Source organism: Argopecten irradians, chromosome 14 (assembly GCF_041381155.1).
Source record: "Argopecten irradians isolate NY chromosome 14, Ai_NY, whole genome shotgun sequence".
Classification (NCBI taxonomy): domain Eukaryota; kingdom Metazoa; phylum Mollusca; class Bivalvia; order Pectinida; family Pectinidae; genus Argopecten; species Argopecten irradians.
In genome coordinates, this window is record NC_091147.1 from 14,941,578 (window position 1) to 14,965,095 (window position 23,518).

The following is a 23,518-nucleotide window of genomic DNA, read 5'->3' on the forward strand; positions in this document are numbered from 1 at the left end:
AAAAAGTTCTTCATCGAGCCCATTCTTTTAACAGTTCAAAACATTTTAGTCAGAGCAACAGAGTTCAACTCTTCACTTGCGAGTGATGTTCGAAAAGAATTGCTTTAATCCTCTAGCTCGATACGCACATGACGCACGTGGAAAAACCAACACAATCAAATTTCTGTATAGAGTTGAATAAACACGATATTAGACCAAGTGTAAGACATAAGTTTGGCCAAATGGATGGTAGAAGCGTCGACGAAAAAGATGCAATAATGAAGAAATACGGACTTGCATAAAAATTTGGTGTTCTTTGAAGGAGCTGCATTGCTACTGCTATAGACTTTCGTGTGTGTGCTATGATACAGTTCGGCTGTGGAAAAGAAATTTGGATCAAATGTAGGTATCATTGTCCACTAAACCTGACTATATAATTATATTATATCATTATCCCACCCCCTCCATAAATATACATTAGGCATTTTTAAGACTATTAATACAAGGCAAAAAACCCTAATTATATAGGCAGGTTAAGCGGACTAGGTAATCCCTATCAACTGACAGTTCATTTTATTTTGAAGAAGCATTTGAAAGTCCGAAAGATTTCTGCTAGAAGGATGCCATATCTGTTGACTGACGAACAAAAGATTCGACAGATTAACATGGTCAAAAAGCTGCTTCAAATGTTTCCAAAATATTCTAAAAAGTTTGCCAATGTCGTTACAGATGAAACCTATGTCCATTATGTTGAACGCGTCAGAAAGGTTAGCAATAAGATACAGCAAACGCCCAATAATTGCAAAACATTTTTTTAGTACAAAAAAGGTTTTATATGTAATCGTCTTCTTTGGTGAAGGAGTCACAATAAAAACGTCACCGGAAAATACTACTAAGACTTAGTGCTGAAGAAACTGAAAATTATTTTCGAAAACCACTTTACTATATTTCTTTGTACCGCTCTTGAAGAGAAAAACCAAAAGCTTTCTTATATTTTTTATTAGAAAAAATATATAAAAACTCATTTTCTCACTTAGCTTTACATGCTGTAAATGTAGTTTCCCAGGGATCCATTCTTAGTCCTTTTTTTACATTCACGACTGTTCGATCGTCACTACGCCGACTATATGCTTCTTGTTTTGAAAATGAAACTATTTTGAATAGAGATCTGGAATTCCGGAGCCTGGCTAATTTCATTTAATCCTAACAAAACCAATGTGATATGCATATAAATGCAGTATTTCGATTTATATTGACAGATGAAGATTCAGCTAGAATAACAGTTTGACAGGAAAACATCTTTAGAATTTTACTAGTCACCATATGCATCATGGATCTATTTTCAGTTCTAATGGAAAGTGGGAATAACATATTAAGGCAATGTATACCTCAGTCATTCATTTTAATTAGTTTTTATTTTATTTTTTTTTAAGTATTTTATATCTGACATAGAAATCTATAGTAACAATATCCCTTTTCCAGTCATAGACAATGCATTGAATTAGATTCTACATGGACTTAGATATTATACTATCTAAACCTCTATAATCTACACGTACATGTCCATTACAAATCATGATCACGCACCTTTCGGTGTGCGCAACCTTAAATTTTCTTCTGTGGGAGTTACTGCCCTTGTTGACGAGATAAACAAAAGAATTCCGTTCCGTTAATTAGAAATTTCGCGGGAACAAGTTGCACATCAATGCTCAGATCTGAATCGGTATTAGTTCAAACTGGTGAGTAGCAATTTTACTGTCGGCATGTGCTGTCAATCCGTAATTTTAAACCAATTTCACTTTTATTTTCGTTTTACTTTTACAGTACACCGTATGTGTGGTCTTGTCTGTGCTGTACACATTCAGATAATATTGATAACGTGCAGTAGGCATTCGAAAACAAGAGGTCCAAAGGGCCTGTTTTAATTATAAGCTTATAGCCTATTTCCATTTATATCCAGTACAGTGCAATCCTACTGTGTATTAAATGAATCCAAAATGTCATCAATATTTGTTTTAACAATCTAATTTAAGGAAATCATTACCAAATTATTTAGATCTGCCCTATCATCAATGATTTTAATTTCTTACTGGCTCCAACAATGTCAGTATTTGATAATCTAGTAATATAAGACCTCAATATCTGATGGGCAATACTGACATCGGTTAGACACAATGTAATGATATCAAAAGACTCTCGTCGTGCTATACCTTAACATTGTTGGAGTAGATCATTAGACAAGATGTCCAGGCCCAGAGGACCTGTATAAAAGATAAATATATAGCTCATTTGATCTACATCCAGATGATCATGTACAGTAATTGCTAACAATGCTAAAGTTTATTTGTTAGCACAATAAGACACTTTTGCAACACAATGTCATAATGGCCTTCAAAATGATGTGTGATAAGAAATTAATTGGCTGACCAGTGGACTCTAAGTAAAATATGGTGTTATATAAAAATATAAGTATATCCATTTTAAAATATGAATTAAGGAAATCATCAAATCACGATCTAGAGTAAAATTATTGACCCCCTTGACAGGTCTCTGTGACCCCACCCTACATTCTAAGGGGATGGTGTCATTCCAACCTAATGTTACATACAAATCCCTGCATGCCATATATTGCGATGCCAGCTTAATGTAGGCACATCACCAAAAAACATTAGTTTTCACAGGTCAAAAGCAGTTGCATAGCATGTTACAGTTTGGAAACTTTTTAAAGTGATTCAAAAACAAATTTTCGCTAAAATTGTGCGTTTTAAAGAATTATATGAAGTATGTATACATGTATATGAAGTAAAAATTATGACATTTTAGATTTTACATTTTTTTTTTGATTACTGAGAAATGATTTGCCTGTTAACCAAAGATGTAATGAGGAAAGAATAAACATATTTTTTACAGCTTTGTAAAGCTGAGTATCTATATTAGTATTGCTAGACATATCGCGATACAGCTCTAACTGATGATACGATTCTATCGTGAAATTTCAGATCAATTATATCAATGTATCGATGAATCGTTACAGCCCTACACACAGTGCTCAGTGCACATTATTCAATTATTATACCTGTGACATCTGTTGTCCCATACAAAGCCTTCAGTTTTGCTATGACATATATAACAACAGTGATTACTACAGTAAGTTAGAGGTTTAGCACAGTGAGACACATTTGTGACATGACGTTGTCATCATCAATATCTGAATGTCATACATCTAATGTTATTGGAATAACCTTTTCACTGCCACAAAGTTGTCCCAATTGTGGATAAGATATGTTCCAACATATTTAAGGCTGTAGTTCTATGTGTTTCCATAGACGTTGATGAAATGCTTGCTAATTAGTTAAAGATGCTCCACCGTCGACAGAGCATAAATGATCTTCATCATTTGAACAATAATTGGTGTTTAATTGTACATATATATGTCTAATTAACACAAAAAATAATATAAAATGATTTATTTCGCCTTGGTGCATGCACAATCAGTACTTCATTCCATATAGGATATAGTGCCATGGAATTTTTTTGGGATGCAATTAATTATTTTTCATATTTTTAAGTTGAAGTCAAATTAAAAGCTCAAACTTTTCAGTGGTGGTAACGGTGTAAAGTAAAAATACTTAATCATCTGCTCCTGTTTTTGATAGTGAAAAAATACTATTTGTCAGCGGTGGAGCATCTTTAATTACAATATTTTTCACTGCATGCGTACATACTTTATGTTTTTGAAACAGGGTACAGGATTTACAATAAATTTAATACCTGCCTCTGCCAGGGATCGAACTCGGGACCTCTGGATTACTAGTGTGACGCTCAACCGATCGAGCTAAAGAGAAATTCTCTCTAGTCTAGCCGAGCGATATAATGCGGCTAGTGACCAGGGTTCCATTTTCATTGTGTTAAATTGCTATTTTATGCTATGCCATAACATCCCTTCACTTCTTGCAAGTTGGTCTTGATCAAGTTTCAGGCTACAAAGGGCTTGTTGTGAAATAACTACTAGTCTTGTACTGGCCAAAGGTTGGTGGTTTTGCTCCAGGTGCTCTGGCTTTCATCCACCTCTTCAACATGACCCACATGGTTAGCAATATGACATAAAACAAAATAAATCCAAACCTAGCACATATCGTAGGTGTTAACCAGTGAACTTCAAGATGCCAATCAAGTCAATACATTTATTTTGTATACATGTACGCTGAAGAAAAATCTATGATTGAAAATGTAAATAAGTAAACTATAGAGGTTCTGCTGAGTTTTATTGAGCATGACTTGATAATAGCTAGATAACCACTGTACCATAACAGTATTGTTCCGAATCTTTTTCAAGCAGCTTTCCAATTATTTTACATCAGCAGATATCCATAGCATTGTCAACTTACAGAAGCCAAATGCACTGGTTTAAATTACACTGTAAGATCTTGTCTATGCCTTTCAGTTCAGATTAACCACACACTGTGTAGTGTATCTGTATACAAAAGAATTTATGCAGAACGACCTGGGATAAGATGTTGGCATATGTGTTCGCTGACGTGGAACCATCAACACTGAAGTGCGACTGACACGGAAATTTTAACAAGTGGGGAAATAACACATAACAGGTATGTGTTTGACAGTCTAAATTTGTGTCGCTGTCAGATGTGGAATTAATATTTACACAATTCGTCAATTTTTCTGCTCAGCAACAGCTTCAGAAAAAAGGTAAATATTGTTTATCAGTTAATAAGTTGTTTATGTATTTTGTAATCACATCTGTTTACAAATTTTCGCATTGTTAAATCAGGCGAGGTTATCACGGGATTTACTAAGTAGGTTATTTTATGGGCTAGTGTAAGCCCCCGAGGCCAGTGTGTGTAGACATTTAATTCACTGTTACTAAGTTTAGACAAGTGTGATTGGGTTTAAATATACTTAGTATGTAAACATCTACCTGATAAAAATCTTGGTGGTCAAACATTGTATCAATAACAATTAAGGGTTATTAAAAAGGGATATTGAAGGGAACACTACATTAATCTATAGACTTAGTGTATTTTTTAGGTCCTGTATAATACACATGGACTGGGAAGTTGTAATAGCCGTTTTATATATTAGATCTTTTACCTTTAAATATTTCAAATGTGCACCTTGAAAATCAGATGGTCATTACAAGCAATTGATAATTTTATTATTTATCCCATTTACCCATGTAATTGAACTATGATAGAAAAATCATTTCACAATTGCAAATTGGTTGTAACTTGTTATTTTCAGTGTTAAAGTGACAAAGTTAAAAAACAAAAAGCACATACTCAGAATCTATATAAGTTTAATAAAGTGATAAGGGTTTTTTGGAGCAAATCAATTGTGCAAAATCATTGTTGAAAGCTGCATTTCACATGCAAATGATGATAATGATTATGAGGATATTGAATGATGATGGTGATGAGGAGGGCGAAAAGGAGGATGAAGAAAAAGGAGGATGAGGAGGTGGAAGTCATTGTCAATATACTGACCATGCATGATTTCAGCGGTAGTGGTGACTTTCTATTAAACCAAAAAGGAGGGGATATATTATACAGAACTGATGTGCATGTCACACAAGCCATCTGTCCATGTCTGCATTTTATTGTGCCTTCACCCTCCATCACTTCTTGTCTTAATAGGCTTTGAATTTTTGATGACGCAGTATGTAGCATACAGGCTAGGGACAAATTTCATTTTGACTTTAGATGAACTGAAGAAAAAGGAGGATGAGGAGGTGGAAGTCATTGTCAATATACTGACCATGCATGATTTCAGCGGTAGTGGTGACTTTCTATTAAACCAAAAAGGAGGGGATATATTATACAGAACTGATGTGCATGTCACACAAGCCATCTGTCCATGTCTGCATTTTATTGTGCCTTCACCCTCCATCACTTCTTGTCTTAATAGGCTTTGAATTTTTGATGACGCAGTATGTAGCATACAGGCTAGGGACAAATTTCATTTTGACTTTAGATGAACTGATATGTCAAAGAAAAAGCATATCAACGCTCTGTATTCTACAAATTACTGGTCACCGTAAACTCTTTGTTTGGCTATTGAACGGCTTCCTATTGGGATTTATGGTATTCTGCCAATTTGAAAGTGTCATACAGTGCAGTGCTATATAGCACCATATATAAATGCTTCAATGATGATTTTTCTTGTGTTCAGGTGACGTTCAAATCAATGGCTACATGAAGTCATTTCTGTTCTTTTTGATGCATGATAACATTAATTATATTTACCTTAGAAACGTTTAATCGTATAAATGTAGAGCAATATAAAGCACCAATTCAAAAGCTACACTCTTGACTGTAAAGGATGCAGGTCATATTGCAATTTTTAATGACATCATGATGAATGGTGCAAGTTATAGTCTCATAATTACAAGTGAGATGGGAAAGATTACAAATGAGGCTGCAGTTTAGATGTGAATACATGTAAACAGTGTTGTGTATTGTATATGACATTGCGTGAACAACAAGGTCTAAGGTTGTGTGGTAATTGTCACAGTACTAGATCTGGCTTAGTTTCAATCCCTTGATAATGTACAAAGCCTTTAACTGAATTGAGATTTAGCTGGAAAAAATAAGTCTGGTTAGCTTGCTGGAGTGTTTAAACCCTTCAAAAGTATCTAAATGTGCAATGTATAGTACAGGATATGGTTTTAAATCCTTATTGAATCAAAGATATGTAAATTGAATTTTATCAAAGATGATTTGAAATTCTATAGAAATGCAATAACTGATACCTCTATTTATATACTTGTACATTTATAAATACACATAAGTTTTGGCAGAAAGCTTGTATGCTTCAAGGATCTCCAATTCATAAAAACCAATATATAGATTTTAGAAATTCAAGCTGACTACGTTTTAAATGAAAAGACTGGTGATCGATCATGGTAAACAGATTTATCTGAACGTATTGGTTAGTTCTGTGTGTGGTGCCGGTATGTGTTAAGGCCAGTGGAGTTAGAGTGTTTGAATTTCTCCTGGTTCTGACGACAAGCTCGGTGTCGGAGAGTAAACAGTGAGGACGGAGTTCCACACAAGTTGACTGACCATTAAAAAGACGAAATATGGGTGAGTGGAGGCTGTGTTGTGTGTCTGTCAGTGGGGTATAGTGTGTGATCCAGACCTAAGGTGTAGTCTGTCAGGCTTTGTTGTTTTGACATCAGCGTGTGTATAAAACAGATCGTAGATCAATCTATATGTCACCAAATACTAAATAAATGTCTTCGTATTATCAGGTGAAATCTCTCATTTTATTAAACAAATAAAACCAATTTATTTCCACACATGAGGTACAAAATAAAGGAATGATTATGAATTTGATATGGCTGAGATTTTGAGCAGTAGAGTTTTCCACCTCTGAATTTTAGACAGGGGAATTTTTAAAAAGAGTTATTTTTTTTCCACATATTTTATTAATGATATAAAATGCATATTTATGGTATGCATAAAATAGTTTTGTTGAAAAAATGTACACATCCCAAACCACTGTTACAAAATAACACTTAAGAAAAACCACAAGGGTTAGGTAGCGACATGTACTGGTTTCACACTTGGTACTTACATCTAAGGGAAATAACTCTTTTAAATGAAATGTTTTAATTTTATTTATTACATGTATATTTGTAGTGCTATCATAATGAAATATCTATGGTATCATCGTTAGTAGCTATATGATTACAAAGATTTGTTCTTATAAAAATTCAGAAACTCTATTAAATCATGAAACAAAGCACTGCATGGTTTAATCAAACATTTTGTGTTATATCTAGTACCAGGTATATATTTGAGATTGGCAGAATGTCAACATTGGTGTTAGTATACACCAATTTCCATACACCTGGTGTTGACATACACCTGTGTCGACAGGTAACTTAACGAGGGTAATCTCCTGGATAAGAAAGATATCCTAAATAACTATTTAGGAACAGTGTCCTAATGTCAGTTTGTGTGGTGGTCAGTATATCATGCTGAAGACCGTATATAGTTGTACAGTGACTGGATATAAATACTCCATATTCAGTAAGTACAATAAATTTGTTTGAGGTTTTTAGTGATATATTGTGTACTGTACTTGTCTATGTATAATGTGGTGAAACAATGCATTTGAGAAGTTCTGATGTGAAAACCAAAAGTTTTGCTATTATTGATTGTATGGTGAACTTTTCTTGCATGTGTTTTTTGATAACTGTTTCTTGATAAAAAATGTCATATTCTTTGAATTTTCAAATAGAAAGTTGAATATTCATTTATGGTTGAAGCCTAAATTACTAGATATCATTCAATAAAGTATGCAGGAAGTGAAATTGAGTAATCAGCAATTAAAAAGTTTTTTGTCTCTCTATGTTTATATACATATCAATTCCTTTAGTTCTCAGGTCTACGTACCTGGTAGTTATTTTCACAAGGATAATATTGTATAGCTCTCTATTCAGCAGATCGATATCAATAGGATCATATAAAATTGATTTTCAGAACCATGCAGGTTGAAATGATATCCTTCTATAGATACATTGTAAAATTTCTATTGAATGAATTAATATACCCAGTCAAACTCCAATGAATCAAATGTCTCGCAGTATCAAACCTTTTGCTCGGTCCTGAATTTCTTCACTGCTTGGTATATATTATTACTTACAAACATACGTATGAATCAATTTTTTATGAATCAAACTTTCCAATGTATCAAACTTTTTTCATGGACCATTTGTTGTAGAATCATAGGTAACTGACATTTGATGATTCAAATAAAAAAATAACCTTTTCATAAATAATAATATTAAAAGTTTATATTATTATTTGAAGTCTTGGTCTTAACTAGATATTGCCTAAGTAAGTTATAATTACTCTAATTACTTTAATTCTATTCATGTGTTTACTATGCATTCTCAAAGCGGTATGGGTATCAATTCTCGATTATGATTATCTGATTACGTGTATTTGTTCTGGGGAAAAAAATGTCAGATTTTGTTCAGCGATACATTTGTATTGAGATTTATATTACCAATGATGTCTTAAGCCACCTATGATATGTACGTATAGTTTTAAATCTCAGTGATTCCAATCTGCTTTTGAAATACCTGGGTATGGACTATTTTACATTGTATGTGCTCTATAAAGAACTATATATCCAATATCACAGACATGCAAATGACTTTTTATCTTGTATATATATCCTGTACAAAATGTCCCAAACTTTTGCATTAGCCTGCGTTTGAAGCATGCATTATGTACACTTTGGTCCAGAACAATCTTATTGGTAATGTACATTGTATTTGGAATATGTGCAGGTGACATGTAAGTGGTTATGTGGTTTCTCTAGGAGTTATATATGAGTTATATATAAATTAACAACTTTCCACCAAATTCAAAACCAATTCCATTGGTGACTGGTATTCTGTCATTGCATATTACAGAGTTATCTGTCCTTGAGGGTAGGTACCAACTGTATTATTTTTTTATGTCAAATGATTGTGTGCAAACATTACACATTTTTCTCTAAAAAAAGTTATGTTTACGCTCACAATAACTTGAAATCACAATCAGCATCAGCAAGGGGAGATAACTGTAATACGAAAATACTACCGGTATATTTGACCCAATAACCATTCCTGTTACCATTCTGGCTTAATGGATCTAGAATTATCTGTCCGTGTGGAGAGGCATTGATTGTGACATCATTATGTTGAGAGCATGAAATACATTTTTTCACTGAAAAATGTAATATAAAGCTCACAAAAACTTTACAGAACAATTGATACTTAACCACAAGGGCAGATAATTATGATCATATGTAAGTGCAGAATTGGCTCCCCTTCCTCTTTTCAAGGTCTCAAGTTCAATTTGTTTATCTTGATAAATGTAGACTGAAAATATGAATACTAAATAATGGCTCCTTATTTCATCTCTTCTGAAAATTGATTTATCACTTATAACTTTGTGTTATAATTTTGAGAAAAACACAAAATTAAGAGCACTATCAGTTTTTCTCAATTTATAAACACCCTGGGCTCTTATTGGATCAAGTACAATATCAAGTTAACTGTCTCATGTAAAAAGAAATAAAAACAAATATGTTGCCAAGGGTTTTACATGCACTGCAGTACTGCTAGGTCACAGTTTCTTCACACCGATAACATCTTCTACAGCACAGGTTGTTGTTCGGCACAGATCAATTTCCTGTAATCTAGCAACAGCTTGAAGGGTTGATTTCTGCCTGGTCGCACTTGAGACTAAAAATCCCTTCCCTATCAGAATCTGTCAGTAGGTTCGATATCACTTTGTCTATGACTGTATGACTCTCGATCAGGGCTAACCGAGTGTTTGTGGAAAAATTGATACGTAATTGCTCTTTCAAAGCCTGTCTGGAATCTTGTCTGCTGTGTCCTAGTCTCTATAGGATATTTACAAAGTGTGTATCAGCTCATTATCTCTTAGGCACACATTTAATGTCATTTGATTTTGTGTAAGTTCTTTATGACTCAATATCTAAATTCAGAATTGCCATTGGCCTCAGATTCAATATTGCAGCAGTGAGTATTATCAATACTGTTAAAGTGTTATGTAACTGCTGTTGATCTTGTTAAAGAACCTGGAACATGCATAGTCTTTAAAGTTTTTATTTGCTTTTTGATCACTGTGACATTTATAAAATCTTTTTCTCTGGCTAGCTCAAATAATTACAGTAAAGCATGGTTATACCACGAACCTCTGGGGATCAACAAAATAACTTCACTATAATCATAGTTTGTTATATATGCTAACATCTAAAGAAGCATTCACTGCAATTTCAGGGAATGAAACTACTACATTATAAGCATGAATGTGTTGTGTGTTCTTTATAAACATGTTTTACTGTTTATTCAATTACTTTTATTTTACATACTGTAATTTATTTGTCAACATACATTCAAACCTTCTTTAAGGACACCTCTCTATAAAGGACTGAATCATCAACCCCAATTGGTGCAAATAAGTATATATTTGACCTCTGTATAAAGGAGTCTTGTCTATAAAGGACAGACTCATCAACATCAATTAGTGTTATTTACTTGATACACCAGTAATTGACCTCTGTTTAAAGGACACCTGTCTATAAAGGACACTTTTGTTGTGTCCTCTGGTGTATTTTGATACCCCTGTGGTGAAATGAGAGGATATATAGTGTAACTCATGTCAGTCCTGTCCTATCCAATCCCATTCTGTCATCTACTTTTCAGATTTCATATAGAGAGGCTGAGGTATTTAGCGATACATTTTATTGGCATTTTAGTTATGGAAAAATCATGACTGAGAATTATAAATAGCTCTGCATTGCTGTTCCCATGGTTTAAAGAAAACTTAAGATCTTTTTCTTTTTTTTTTCAAAAATGTTTTCTTGCCTGTTTTCAGAGGTCAATGGGTAATGCTAAGAGTACTGGAGCTCTTGTTGTTGGAGATCAGGAAATCCCTGAAATCATTGAAGTACTGCCATACGAGGACGATGGCTTTGGTGTAGAGGAGGACGAGGATTACGAAGATGAAGAGGACAGCGATGATTTAGGATCTGAGGGAGAGGAGAAAGAGGGAGACCTACTGATCCAACAGGGGGCAGCACAAGTAGAACAACTCCTTAGGGATCAGCAGGAATCCATTGAGACTCAGTCGGGGGATCAAAAGGGAGAGAAACAACCGAAAGATCCCCAGGATGGCAAGGCAAAGAAAGACAAAGTAAGCTGAAAAAATGCTGATAAAGTTGGAAGATTTTTGAATATTTAAACAGGTCAAAATTTTTGATTTTGAGATATTTCAACTAAAAGATTTGGGGTGGGGAAACATTTTTCGGGATCTAGCTTTCAGGGTATACATAATTCAACCATTTCTCAATATTTCACTGATCAAAATTGTAATATAGCCCTAATATTGTTCTCAGGCAAATAACTGAAAATTTGAAATGGAAGCAAAAAGAGGTGTTACCTTTTCCTGTCCCATTTTGTCATATTACAGCCAACGTTGATATACTGGATGTCACTGAGTCATTCATGTTTTACAGACATTTCTAGATCCAGAACTTTTTATTTTACCAACATTAACAGTTGATTGACAGATATGGTACAATGGATAATGTATATAGAAATGTTCATCACGTTTATCATGCACTGCATTTTAGTTTACCAGTTTCATATTTACAGCAAAGGCATTGGTAATACTGTATGGTCTATTAGGACTTCACAGAATGTCAATATATATAGTCCTTTAATGTTAAACATTAAAAGGTAATTAAGAGTGATAGATATGGCATAATGAACTAATATTTAGTTCATTAACCTTGCACTTCCATTTAAATTCCAGTTTGATACATATATGCCTAAGGCAACAGTAACCAAATTCCACAGAATTTCCTTACGACATTAGTATAGTCCCTTTACTTTGTGTTACAGCCAGCAGGAGGCTACATCTACTCGGGGATAGACCCAGCCATCGTCTCCCGTCTGATACGCGAGGTCGAGGAATTACTCACACATGTCACTAATGAGGACTACAAAGCGGCACAGAATGCAGCTCTTCTACTGAAGGAGGCTGACATAGGTAATGTTATCAACCTGGGCTCATAGCAAGGCATTACAGATTTTAAGGAAAGTTCCTTAGCTTAAGACTTTTAGGTTACCTGCTCCAGATGAAGCCTCAAGTGACCAATTTGTCTCAAGTGACCTATTCATATCCCCTTTAGTCCATCGCCATGCATTGTCTATTGTGTGTCCGTTAAAAATTTACATTTTTGACTTCTCAAAAACCATTGAAGCAAATTTACTGATTATTCTAATGCATAAGGCAAATCAAAATTTTGAAATATATGGCACCTAACGCAAGGGGCTGAAGGAAGGGCCAAAACGGATACAATTGACTAAAAAAAAAAATGTGGGCCCTATATAGTTCTGAAAACACTACTTTATAATTACACTTGTAATTAAGAAGAGCTAATTAGGGCTATACCAGTTATAGATTTCCTTTATGAGTTTATGTATTATATGTTAAATCTGAAAAAATTATGAAAAAATTGATTGCTTCAAGACAAAATGGAAAGCAACCAAACATGTGACCATCTGAATTTCTGAGAAATAAAAGTTGTTACAACTTTTGTTCTAAAAAAAGCATATTTTTTGTCGCCTATATGACATGAGGGGATACAGTGTTACCGTGTCCCTTCATGTGGAGGAGATAGAGGGTATATTATGCCAATACCATGCTTACATTTGTCTAGCCAAGCCAGGTCCTCATAGTTGTACCTTTTGTTTTATGGACTGGCCTGGAAACTTAAGATTGCGCGGGTTTTGTGTCCTAAGAAGCTTGATGTAAAGTTAATGAATGTAAATACATGCGTTCAATGTTTTCAAATGTCTGCTTAAAGGAAGAAAGGAAAAACAAAAGAAATATTGGTATTTCAAAGGACTACAAGTTGTAAGAATCATATATTTAGGGCTGTAAGTCTGATGTCTCTAGCTTTCAAGAAAGTTCACTTGTTTGATTTAGATCACATGATACAAAAATTCAAATTAATTTTGCAGTTATACATGTGAAAAGTTGCAATAATGATCATGCAGAAATCTATGTGTGTAAATCAGACAAAAATGCTTAGTAAGTAAACATGGTCTCGATGAATGACCGGGCAATGTGATTTAAAATACACCCAGTGTATTCTGTAGGTACTGTTTACGGATGTCTGATTAGATTACATTGATAGGTATACCATTGTTTATTAATATATACTTAATACACATACTTCTAGATAAGGTCTGTCATTAAAATCTACCTGTCTCCCCTGATAATTCCAAATGAAACGGTCTTAACAAATAATGGCAGATTCCAATTCAAGCCAAGTGGTAAAACTTTTAACATAAATCTGGATGTTCAAATTGAGATTTGTCTGTCGTCCATAGGAACAGTGATAGGGGAAGCCGTTAAATATGTGTTTTATTACGATAAGAAAAATCAAATAAGAAATTTGATATCAAATGTTTACCAAGAATTTATTTTTAGAAGATATTGCATTACAGTTTTATTAAATGAATGACTTATTGAAATAGGGTATTGGATTCACCAGACTTTGAAAATTGTTGTGATAAAAAACAATAGAGGACATACAGTATACCGGCGCTGATGCATTGTTTAAAAAGAACAATGTACATGTATTTGCTACACCTGTACTTTATACACATAGATATTGTTGGTTGGCCCTGGTAAACCTTTTCTGTCAACATAGTCATGACTTTGGGACCAGTCAGCATGCTCTGCCGGTTAGAGGGATGGTAACGTCTTACATCGTGTCCATTCAGCAATATTGCATGGTACTGAAGATGGTTTTAACATGTGGAATGATACTCCAGGTTTTCTCCTGGCCTTTGAGAAAGAAAATACTGACTAAAAGGTCATATGTCAGAAACAGGAAATCCTGTTGGAAGATTTCAGGTTGTTATGGAAACAAGAAATCCTTTCTGAATGTCGAGTTTGTGCTGGAAATAGGAATACCTCAGAAGTGTTAATTTTGTGTCAGAAACAGGAAATACAGAAATGTGATGGAGATGTATCAAGGTTGTGTTTGAAAAGAAGAAAAAAATTCCGAGCTTTATTATTTTGATCATTCTCATGTTGGATAATGGATGAATATTTGCATTTAAAAATCAGAGATAATGAATCAGAAGGGGGACGTTGAACTCTCAATCTCATTCATTATGAACGTGATGTAAAGCCAACTAAAGTGTGATAGTATAAAAACGTTAAAACTTATAACAACAATTAGATAAAAATGGCTGGATTTCAACTTCGTGGGCGCCACAGAGGAATTGGTAAATATCTAGGTCTCATCTGAAATCTAACGTTCTTACAATAGCAGATACATACTATCAGTATTAGTGTCAATTTTGATTTATTTTTTGCATCATTTCATCCTATTACAGCCAGGGTCATTTATCACTGTCAATGATTTTTGTTTTTAACTTACCTGCCGAAGGGCAAGTGAGCTTATGCCATGGTGCGAAGTTCGTTGTCCGTCTGGTGTCATGCATGGAAATTCTGTATTGACTCTCTTATGTCTTAATGAAGTTTGCACCATGATTACCAGATAGCAGGTGAGCAATTCGGGCCCTTTTTTCACTTGCTTTTGATGGTTTCATGTATTCCGTTTTGTGGATTTCACCTGGATACAGGCTCCTTATTTAGCAATAACATTTAATGACTGTCAGGCAAACATTAGTGTAAGCTTCATTGGTACTATAAATTGATATAATATATAAAGTTTGTGATTGAGTGGTTTGAGTTAACACACACTATTCTACCTTGATCATTACAGGCTCATTAGCTGAAGGAATGAGTAGGTCTATGGAGCGACAGCAGCGATCCTTGTATGATGGGAATCTGGCTCCTACGAGGAAGTCTGTCTCTCGTCTTCAGGGTCCGAGAGAGGCCGGGTCAAGGATCCCAGGGAGTCGTAAAGGAAGCACACCGTCTAGGGCTTCCGCAGACCTTACCAAACTTCCTCCAATTAATGGTTTCCGCAATGAAAAACCAGAAAGTCGAGAGACAGGATCCACTGCTGTGTTTGCAGATGGCGGTGGAGACAGCACAGATCCTAGCAAAGGTCAAACTGGAGGTCATGCACCGCGCACATTAGCATTTAGTCCAACAAAAATAGCTGTTCCAAAGGATAGATCCCCAGCCAAGGAGCAAAGGTCGGGGGTCACCTGCAATGACATTGTGGCTGTGACATCAAACTATGTTCCTAGTGATGAAAAGGCCAAAGATCAAAGGTCAAATATTGCATCCTTGGTCAGTTCTGTTTCACTTGAAGACAAGCCACAATATGATGAAAGGTCAAAGTTTATCAGAGATCAAAGGTCAAGTGTTTCATCCATGATTCCTTCATTGCAAATGGATTCCAAATCAAAGGAAGAAAGGCAGAAAGTTAAGGAACATAGAAAAAGTTTGATTCCATCATTTTCTGGTGAGGATAGGTCAAGGTCAAAAGATTCTAAATATAGTGCAAATAATAATCAAGGTGAAGAGGGGTCAAAGGTGGAGACACCCAAGACAGAGTCAGGAAAACCTGAGGTAGCTAAGCCAGAGTCCAAGGATGTATCACCTAAGGCACAAGTGAATGGTTTGGATACAAGTGAAAAGGAGGTCCCGACAGAGGTGGCCTGGGAAGTTGATGTCTCGGACATCACACCTGTCCGAAAAATCAAGAAACCAGGTGAGTTGTGGTTTAGCAAACTCTTGGTGTCATTTTGCTTTAATTAGCTTTAATTTAATTACCACTATAGAAAAAAACCTAGCATGTTTTTGATGTTGATTTGTTTTGTGTCTTTTGAAGTACTGACCAGCTCTGTGTCCAAGGGAGATGACTCTAGCCCCTATATACCTCCAAATGTGAAAATGACAATAGAACAAATCTGTGCTAGGAAAGTCTTTGACATGAAACGATGGTATGTACCTGTATTACATTGGCAACATTTGTTTATTCCTACACAAGTGATTACTCATTGTTTACAATCAAAGTGAACTGTTTAAAATAGACAATCGTTTATCAGCTGTTTCTAAGTGTTTTTAATGTTGATTTAACATTAACAAAGATCCTTCAACAGCCAAATTGATAAATACAAAATAAACATTATTTCATATAAAATGTCTTCTAGAAGCTTAATCAATGATCAATTTACAAAAACACATTTATTTTGATTAACATTTTCAGGGTGTGTATGAGTCGACCACAATACAGCAAGTCGTGCGGGATTACCTCCCTTGTCTCCTGTTGGAACTTCTTGTTCAGTACACTAGGAAATGGAAGGTAATTTTAATATTTGTTAGTTACTAATAATATCTTCTATGTATGTATGATGAGTTTATAATCATTACTTCACGTATTAATTAAAATTGCATCTGTTTAGTAGGAATATTAATTAAAACCCTATCTAAAAATTCAACATCTAAAAATTCTCAACATAACTGATTAGGTATGTGGTTTGTTATAAGAATTTCCCAAAATCTTCTGTAATTCCATTAAGGACTAAATTTCCACTGTAAAATATATGTAACTTTTGTTTGGATATTTTCAGCCTATCACCAATCACCCAAGAAGAGGCGCTGACTATCCTTGGATTCAAACCACCGTTTGATGAGATTAGATTTGGGCCATTTACTGGAAATGCAACCCTTATGACGTAAGTGGGAAAAAAAATTGTCGCTATTCATGTGATAATTTGGCATAAATCAACTCATAAAAAATAAGGATTAATGTGGTTATAAATGCTATCAATCTGCAGTATAGAGATATTGCCATACCTGTCGATTAATATCACCTAATGGACAAAGACAGAAAGTTTCTGACTTTGATTATCCAAGAGGTCGTTACTCACAGGTCAAATGTGTTGCAATGGGCTATTTAGGACCAAAGAAAATGGTCTTATTCAACAGTACCTGGTATTTAAGTTGTAGCTGTATAAAGATATAAGGGGAGGAAAGAGTTTGTTGTCACTATTCATTAAGAAGGCAGTAACTAAAAACCTCTTTGCTCCAGAATGAACCTCTGCTGTATGCCTTAATTATATAACACATAATTGTTAATGAAGAATGGGTGGGGATGATTTCAGTTTTAACCTGTTCAACTCATGAAGGCAAAAGTGCAATTCAATAAACTAATATAATTAATGACCTAATACACATGGGAAAGGGAGATAACTCTAGAATTTGTAACTTGAGTTTAAGATTTAAAGTCAATCTTATGGATTGGTTTAAGATAAAGAATAACTGTGTTTATTCTATTAACCAGCATCCAACCAGCATGATAAATATACTTCTTTTTAAAGTTGTATGGTCTATCACTTTCGCTCTTTTTGTCGTAATGAAAACTGTTTAAGTGTTATACATATTTTTCGCCGTCTGTCTGAGTTTAAAACTTTCTAATTTTACCACTTTTTATAAAGTTACAGCACTGGAAGTATTTTTAATTATAAATGTAAAAAATCTTTTTAACATGTACACGTGAAAAATAGGCTCGAAAGATGCCGAATCATTCCGAACTTTTCCGAACGTCGTCGCGACAATCTCGAAGTAACACGAGAGTTGTAAAACCAAGAGAAAATGTCAACAATTTTTTCATAAACAAAACATGTGGTCGACCTCAGCAAACTGGATTTACAAAGAAATTAATTATCGCTCATTACAATATTTGATACACACAATATTGAATTACGTCAATGCGTGAATTGGATGGTTCAAATACTCACTCTGTGGACATATATACATGTACCAGCACGATTTGCTCTTATTAGCCAGAAGGAAAACATAAACAAACACATGTGCGCTTACGCTAGTTACCTTGATCACCACGTGCAGGACGTGTGGACGTCAGTCACGTGATACGATTCGGAATTCCGACAAAACCCGAAGGTACTGAACATGGCGGTGATTGAAGGCGTTTTATTCAAAACCAGGAATATATGATTCCTAGAATTCGGCTCTCTTACAGGCCGACATATGCTTTTGGGGAGCTTAATCATTAAGTTACATGTCATTGTTTAAATATCAAATATTAAAGCGACATTTCGTTACAATAAATTACCAGAAATACATTACAACTTTAACTTTAATTATTTCTATGATTTGAAATGCAATGCCTATAGAATAAGCACTTTCAGATGTATATAACCATGTATATTTTAGCTGGTTCAAGAGGCTGAACGACCACTTTAAGGTGCGAGGACAGAGCTATTTCACATACAAACCACATGGAAAGGATAAAACTTTTGGAATGACATCGGACATGGCTTTGCAGGCAATTAAAAAAGGCCTCCAGGACCCTAACACTACCTACATATACCACTGCCAGAACCATTACTTCTGTCCTATAGGGTTTGAGGACACACCACTAAAAGCTGAGGAGGCGTACAGGTAATGTACAGTCTGTCTGAACCGTCATGAGGACAGTCACATAGGATCTTGTGTATCATTATGCTGACCTTCAGAATGGGCCATTATTTACACTACCACAGAAAACAAATGTCTCATCTGCTTAATAATTACCCGCATCATAAAGGTACTTTAATGACTAAATACATTGCATTCCTCATTCTGATTTAGGGTCTTTGGTGAGGTTGATATGGTGCAATATTGACCTAAAGGAACTGTTAACTTACGGTAATATTTGTGAGGGGGCTAATTATGCTAATTATGTATAAGACTTTTTGGCTCAAAAATTTCCCCTGTACATATTGTGGTGTATGTATAAAATATGTACATGAAACTATATTGCAAACTGTTTGCAGGTGTATTTATCGCGTAACTTGTAGCATCGTGAAATATTTACAAAATCAAATTGCGAACCTCCTGAATATATCCATGTTAATAGTGGTATTTAGGAATGCCTTATATGGAAGTGCATTTTGAGGGAACATTCTCCTAATGTTGAACAAGCCTTTTAACACTCCGATGTTCATTTTGTATGTGGCCCTCTTCAATATCTAATTTATTAGTTTATTTTCTGCTGAACTGAACGAGTCCATAGTAATACTGGTGTTCATACAGGATGTGATCCTAATGAATCTGCTCAGCAGACCACAAGTCTTCCTGAGGTGTATTTACTTAATGAACATTTTGTCAATAATAACAGCTAGGGTAAAGACTGTATAATTATATATAAGTATAAATAAGTGTTGGCAATATCTACCCTGGTATCTTCATAGATTTTGATTATGTCTATAATACTTGAGCCATCAATATGTTACGTTGTGTAATGTTGAATGTTTCAGTGGACCACTGGCTCAAGAAGACATGGAGACCCACATACTCATTGGAGACTGTGCCATCAAACATCCGTCTATACACTGTAAAAAGTAAGGACTGATTATCTAAATACTGTAAATTGTATTATCAGGTATATATACTGTGAACGAACTTCCTTCACCGCTACTAAATTTTGTGATTTGCATTTCAAAATAAGTTAGTGAAGATAGACATTATTGAATTGAAAATTTGAACGGATATCCCAATCAATATAAATGATATACATGTAGATGCTGATTCGCAGAAATAATCTTTTGTGAATTTGCATGGATTGCAAAATTCACGAAAGAAAGTTGGTTTACAGTAGCTATTATGGTGATTGCAAAATTCATCTTTGGGCTAACATGTTTCAGGTCACTGCGTTGAAATAAGCTGTTTACAGTACCATAAATGAAGTTTGTGACCTTTTTCATAATGCTTGGACTATTTCATACAGATATCTTTCTTATGTTAGAACCATAGAATCCATACATCTTGTATGTACATTGTATATATATGGTTTAAGTCATTCACCCCTGGAGACACATTTAGACTCTTCCAAATCAAAGATTTGACCAGTCCATTATGTAATTTCAGGGGTAAATGAGTTAATTGTGTGATAATTATAATAACTCATGGAACCATGTCGATCAATTAAACAATAATCTTCTAAATCAACATTTGGGATTTTTTAAGCCATCTTGATACAAAATAACAATGCCCTAGAAACAATGTTTAAATTATGACATCAATAACAACAACATTTTTGTCCAAAATAAAGTGCATGCCATTGCATGTGAAGTTTAACTGAACTGATTAAAATAAAGGGAGTTGGAAACATGTCTTGGATGTTTAGAACAACGTCATTACAGCTAATCTGTTTGTTTATAGGTGGGAGGACATCTCCACAGACCTAAACTGTGTCAACCCAGAGTACCTAAATATACGACGGCTCGAGGAAGGTCTTCAGAAACGCAAGGCCAAGAAGCCAGGTGGCAACCTTCATTGCATCATGGCATTTCGTAAAAACAACTTTCAATCCATTCACAGGACTCATATTCCAGTGTTTGGTGGTGGAGCAAAGACGAGAACAAAATCCACATCAAACCAAGCACAGAATGGTGCTGTGACTAGTATTTCTACACCAGGGATTGTACCAGTAGCTGCAGACACAACTGCCAAACTAAATACTGAACTCGCTGGGCAGGCAGATTTGTCACCTGCCAATGGAATCAGTGAGGGTGAAATCCCACACGCAGGGGATGCAAAACGGCCAGAGGATGACGAGGAGAATATGTGTTCAGAGGATGAGGACGATGATGAATAGATGTTGATGTGTGTTATAGTTGTGTTCTTAATGCTTACGAGTGTTAATTGTTAAAAGTTGGATGTACCATCATTGTATTGATATTTTGATTAATTGTTACAGCTCCATCAGTTTAAAAATTGTAATCTTTTCAAGAGTTATTAGTGATTGCAGTCAAGCCTTATTAAATTCTGGAGTTGATGGGACCATTGAATATGTTTAAATCAAACAGGGCTTTCAAGTTGATGAGATGAGGTTAAACTGCATTAGTAATGAAACATAAGCAGGATTTTTTGTGCATCTGCATACAGCTCTTTCTTCAAAAGTTAACAAAATTGTTATTGATAATTTGACATGGGGGATTTAAAATGTACATGTTGATCTTGTACATTGAATTTCATTTTTGAAACCTTTGATATTTTATTGTATATCACAAAGGTCCAAATTATATATTTGTTGAAGCTTGAACGTTTTTACAATCAACTGTGATAAAACTAGACACAAGATGTTGATACCTGATTACCAATGCTTATTGTGATATTTCAGTGTGAGAGGAAGGAATCGAAGGAAGTGCTGTATGCTTGTGGTCTTTCTGTATTGCGTGTGCATCCTTCACAAATCATATATATCAGGTGCTTTCTGTTGTTTATTGATTTTGGATTAAATTTTGCCTAGTGCATAATTTTGATATTCATACAGATGCCTGATATATCAGTCAGGAATTCAAACCTACAAATTGTACAAGTTCTAGATCATTATAAAATCAATTCCAATATATTAAAAGTAAGACAATGTGATGTTGTTTTTTGAAGATGATTAAATACATTGTTTTCATTTAAACACTTGTTTTTTTCAAGCTAAAATGCCAAAAAATCTCTAATACTGACATTTGGGGAGAAAAAAAGGTCTTGCCAGAAAATTGCACTTATTTTTTGAAAATACGCAAACTGATTCAGGGGAAACAACTAGAAGTAATTTTACAATTGTCTTTGGTAGACTTCTTAAATGCAATATCATTTTTGTGGATAAAAACCATTTCATAAGTCCGGTGAAATTTTCAACTTTAAGATTTAATTTTTACAAATGTATCAGTTTTCATCAAGTACATAAATCTAATTATGTTGTTATGGGTATGTACATTGGAAATGCTCTGTATATTCAGCACTTGATTGAATTATCTACACCAAATCATCGATTAGATGAGGTTAAATAAATCGCACAACACCATATTAATGATAATTTATTTTACAAATGTATCTGGTAATATTGTATATAATGCATTTTAAGGGTCAATTCTTTCCTAAAGAATCTTTTTCACAAATAAACTCTATCAACATTGTCTGAAAATAATGAATTCCTGACACAAATGACAGAAGAGACTAGAGCTCGTGGGTTTCTGACATTGAGACAATATCATGCTGGGTCTGGTTTTCGAAAATCTGCAGAAAATCATAAAATGAAGGATCTGTCTCCACACTCATATGCAATAGCTTATCAAGGGGAAATCTGTCTTAAAATTTACAAGCATGTCTCTTTGTACAGGCATTATAGCTTGCATAAGGGGGAGTTGCGAGGGGTGGGGGTATAATTATGTGTAAAGACCAAATGAACCATATCATGTGCACAGAGCTTCAGATTTATTTCCTGGTGTGCTTTAATATGTGCAAAGTGGTTTTAAAAATATTCTTTCATTATTTCACAGTTTTTGATACATTTCACACACAACATAATAGGTTGTACTGGATACTGATACAAATACATGTTGATGAATCTTTGAATAAGAATCTCCACACAGAATATTACATATGCAAAAAAAGCGTATGTACATGTGTAGTTTGGTCTCGTATATGGGTGCCTATAATCTGATCTCTTATTAATATGAATGTTGCTTTATACAAAATGTGTTGTCTCCTGAATTGTTTTGTTAAATTATGTACATACATATATATATAATATCATTATATTTAATTCATATTCTACAAATTCACAAAATATACAGTTATATAAATATATTATCACCAAAGGAATTCACCATTATCAATCATTCATATTGTTCATTATACATAATGTAATGAAATTTTGTTTCTGCAAGTTGACAATAAAGATTCTAAAATCTTTGATTTATATTTCCTTTCAGTTGTATTTAAGTGGGAGCATGAGGTTAGGGTTGTTCCGTTAATGTACGAAGATGTGAAGTTCTTACATCACAAACACTGCAGCAGTAAGAACACTAAATATTTTACCCTTGTTAACTGTAAATATGTGTGATGATGACAAAAAAATGTAAATTTAGTTTGTGCGAAAACTTACCTAAAATACAGATACAGAGTCCTTTGATTTACATAAGTTTAGTCACTATGGTTGTACTAAACATAGGGTTGATCTTAATTATCACATCATACATAAAAACCAA

The 23,518-nt window shown here is 34.3% G+C and overlaps 1 protein-coding gene across 6 annotated transcripts; it reads left to right on the forward strand.

Annotated features, from left to right (window-relative positions):
• The first annotated feature begins 1,576 nt into the window (after nucleotides 1–1,576).
• Nucleotides 1,577–23,225, forward strand: LOC138306835 (uncharacterized). 6 transcript variants are annotated; one of them, XM_069247326.1, is made up of 11 exons: nucleotides 1,592–1,718; nucleotides 4,424–4,686; nucleotides 11,400–11,717; nucleotides 12,428–12,575; nucleotides 15,334–16,233; nucleotides 16,354–16,465; nucleotides 16,732–16,827; nucleotides 17,096–17,200; nucleotides 18,702–18,929; nucleotides 19,787–19,870; nucleotides 20,691–23,225. In XM_069247326.1, the coding sequence occupies exons 3-11, from the start codon at nucleotides 11,406–11,408 to the stop codon at nucleotides 21,124–21,126; spliced, it is 2,421 nt and encodes an 806-aa protein (XP_069103427.1). In that variant the 5' UTR covers nucleotides 1,592–1,718; nucleotides 4,424–4,686; nucleotides 11,400–11,405; the 3' UTR covers nucleotides 21,127–23,225. The 6 variants fall into 6 exon arrangements, with proteins under 6 accessions (XP_069103430.1, XP_069103427.1, XP_069103428.1 ...); XM_069247327.1 differs by having other exon boundaries at nucleotides 4,424–4,586; XM_069247329.1 differs by lacking the exon at nucleotides 4,424–4,686 and having other exon boundaries at nucleotides 1,577–1,718.
• The last annotated feature ends 293 nt before the right edge of the window (nucleotides 23,226–23,518 follow it).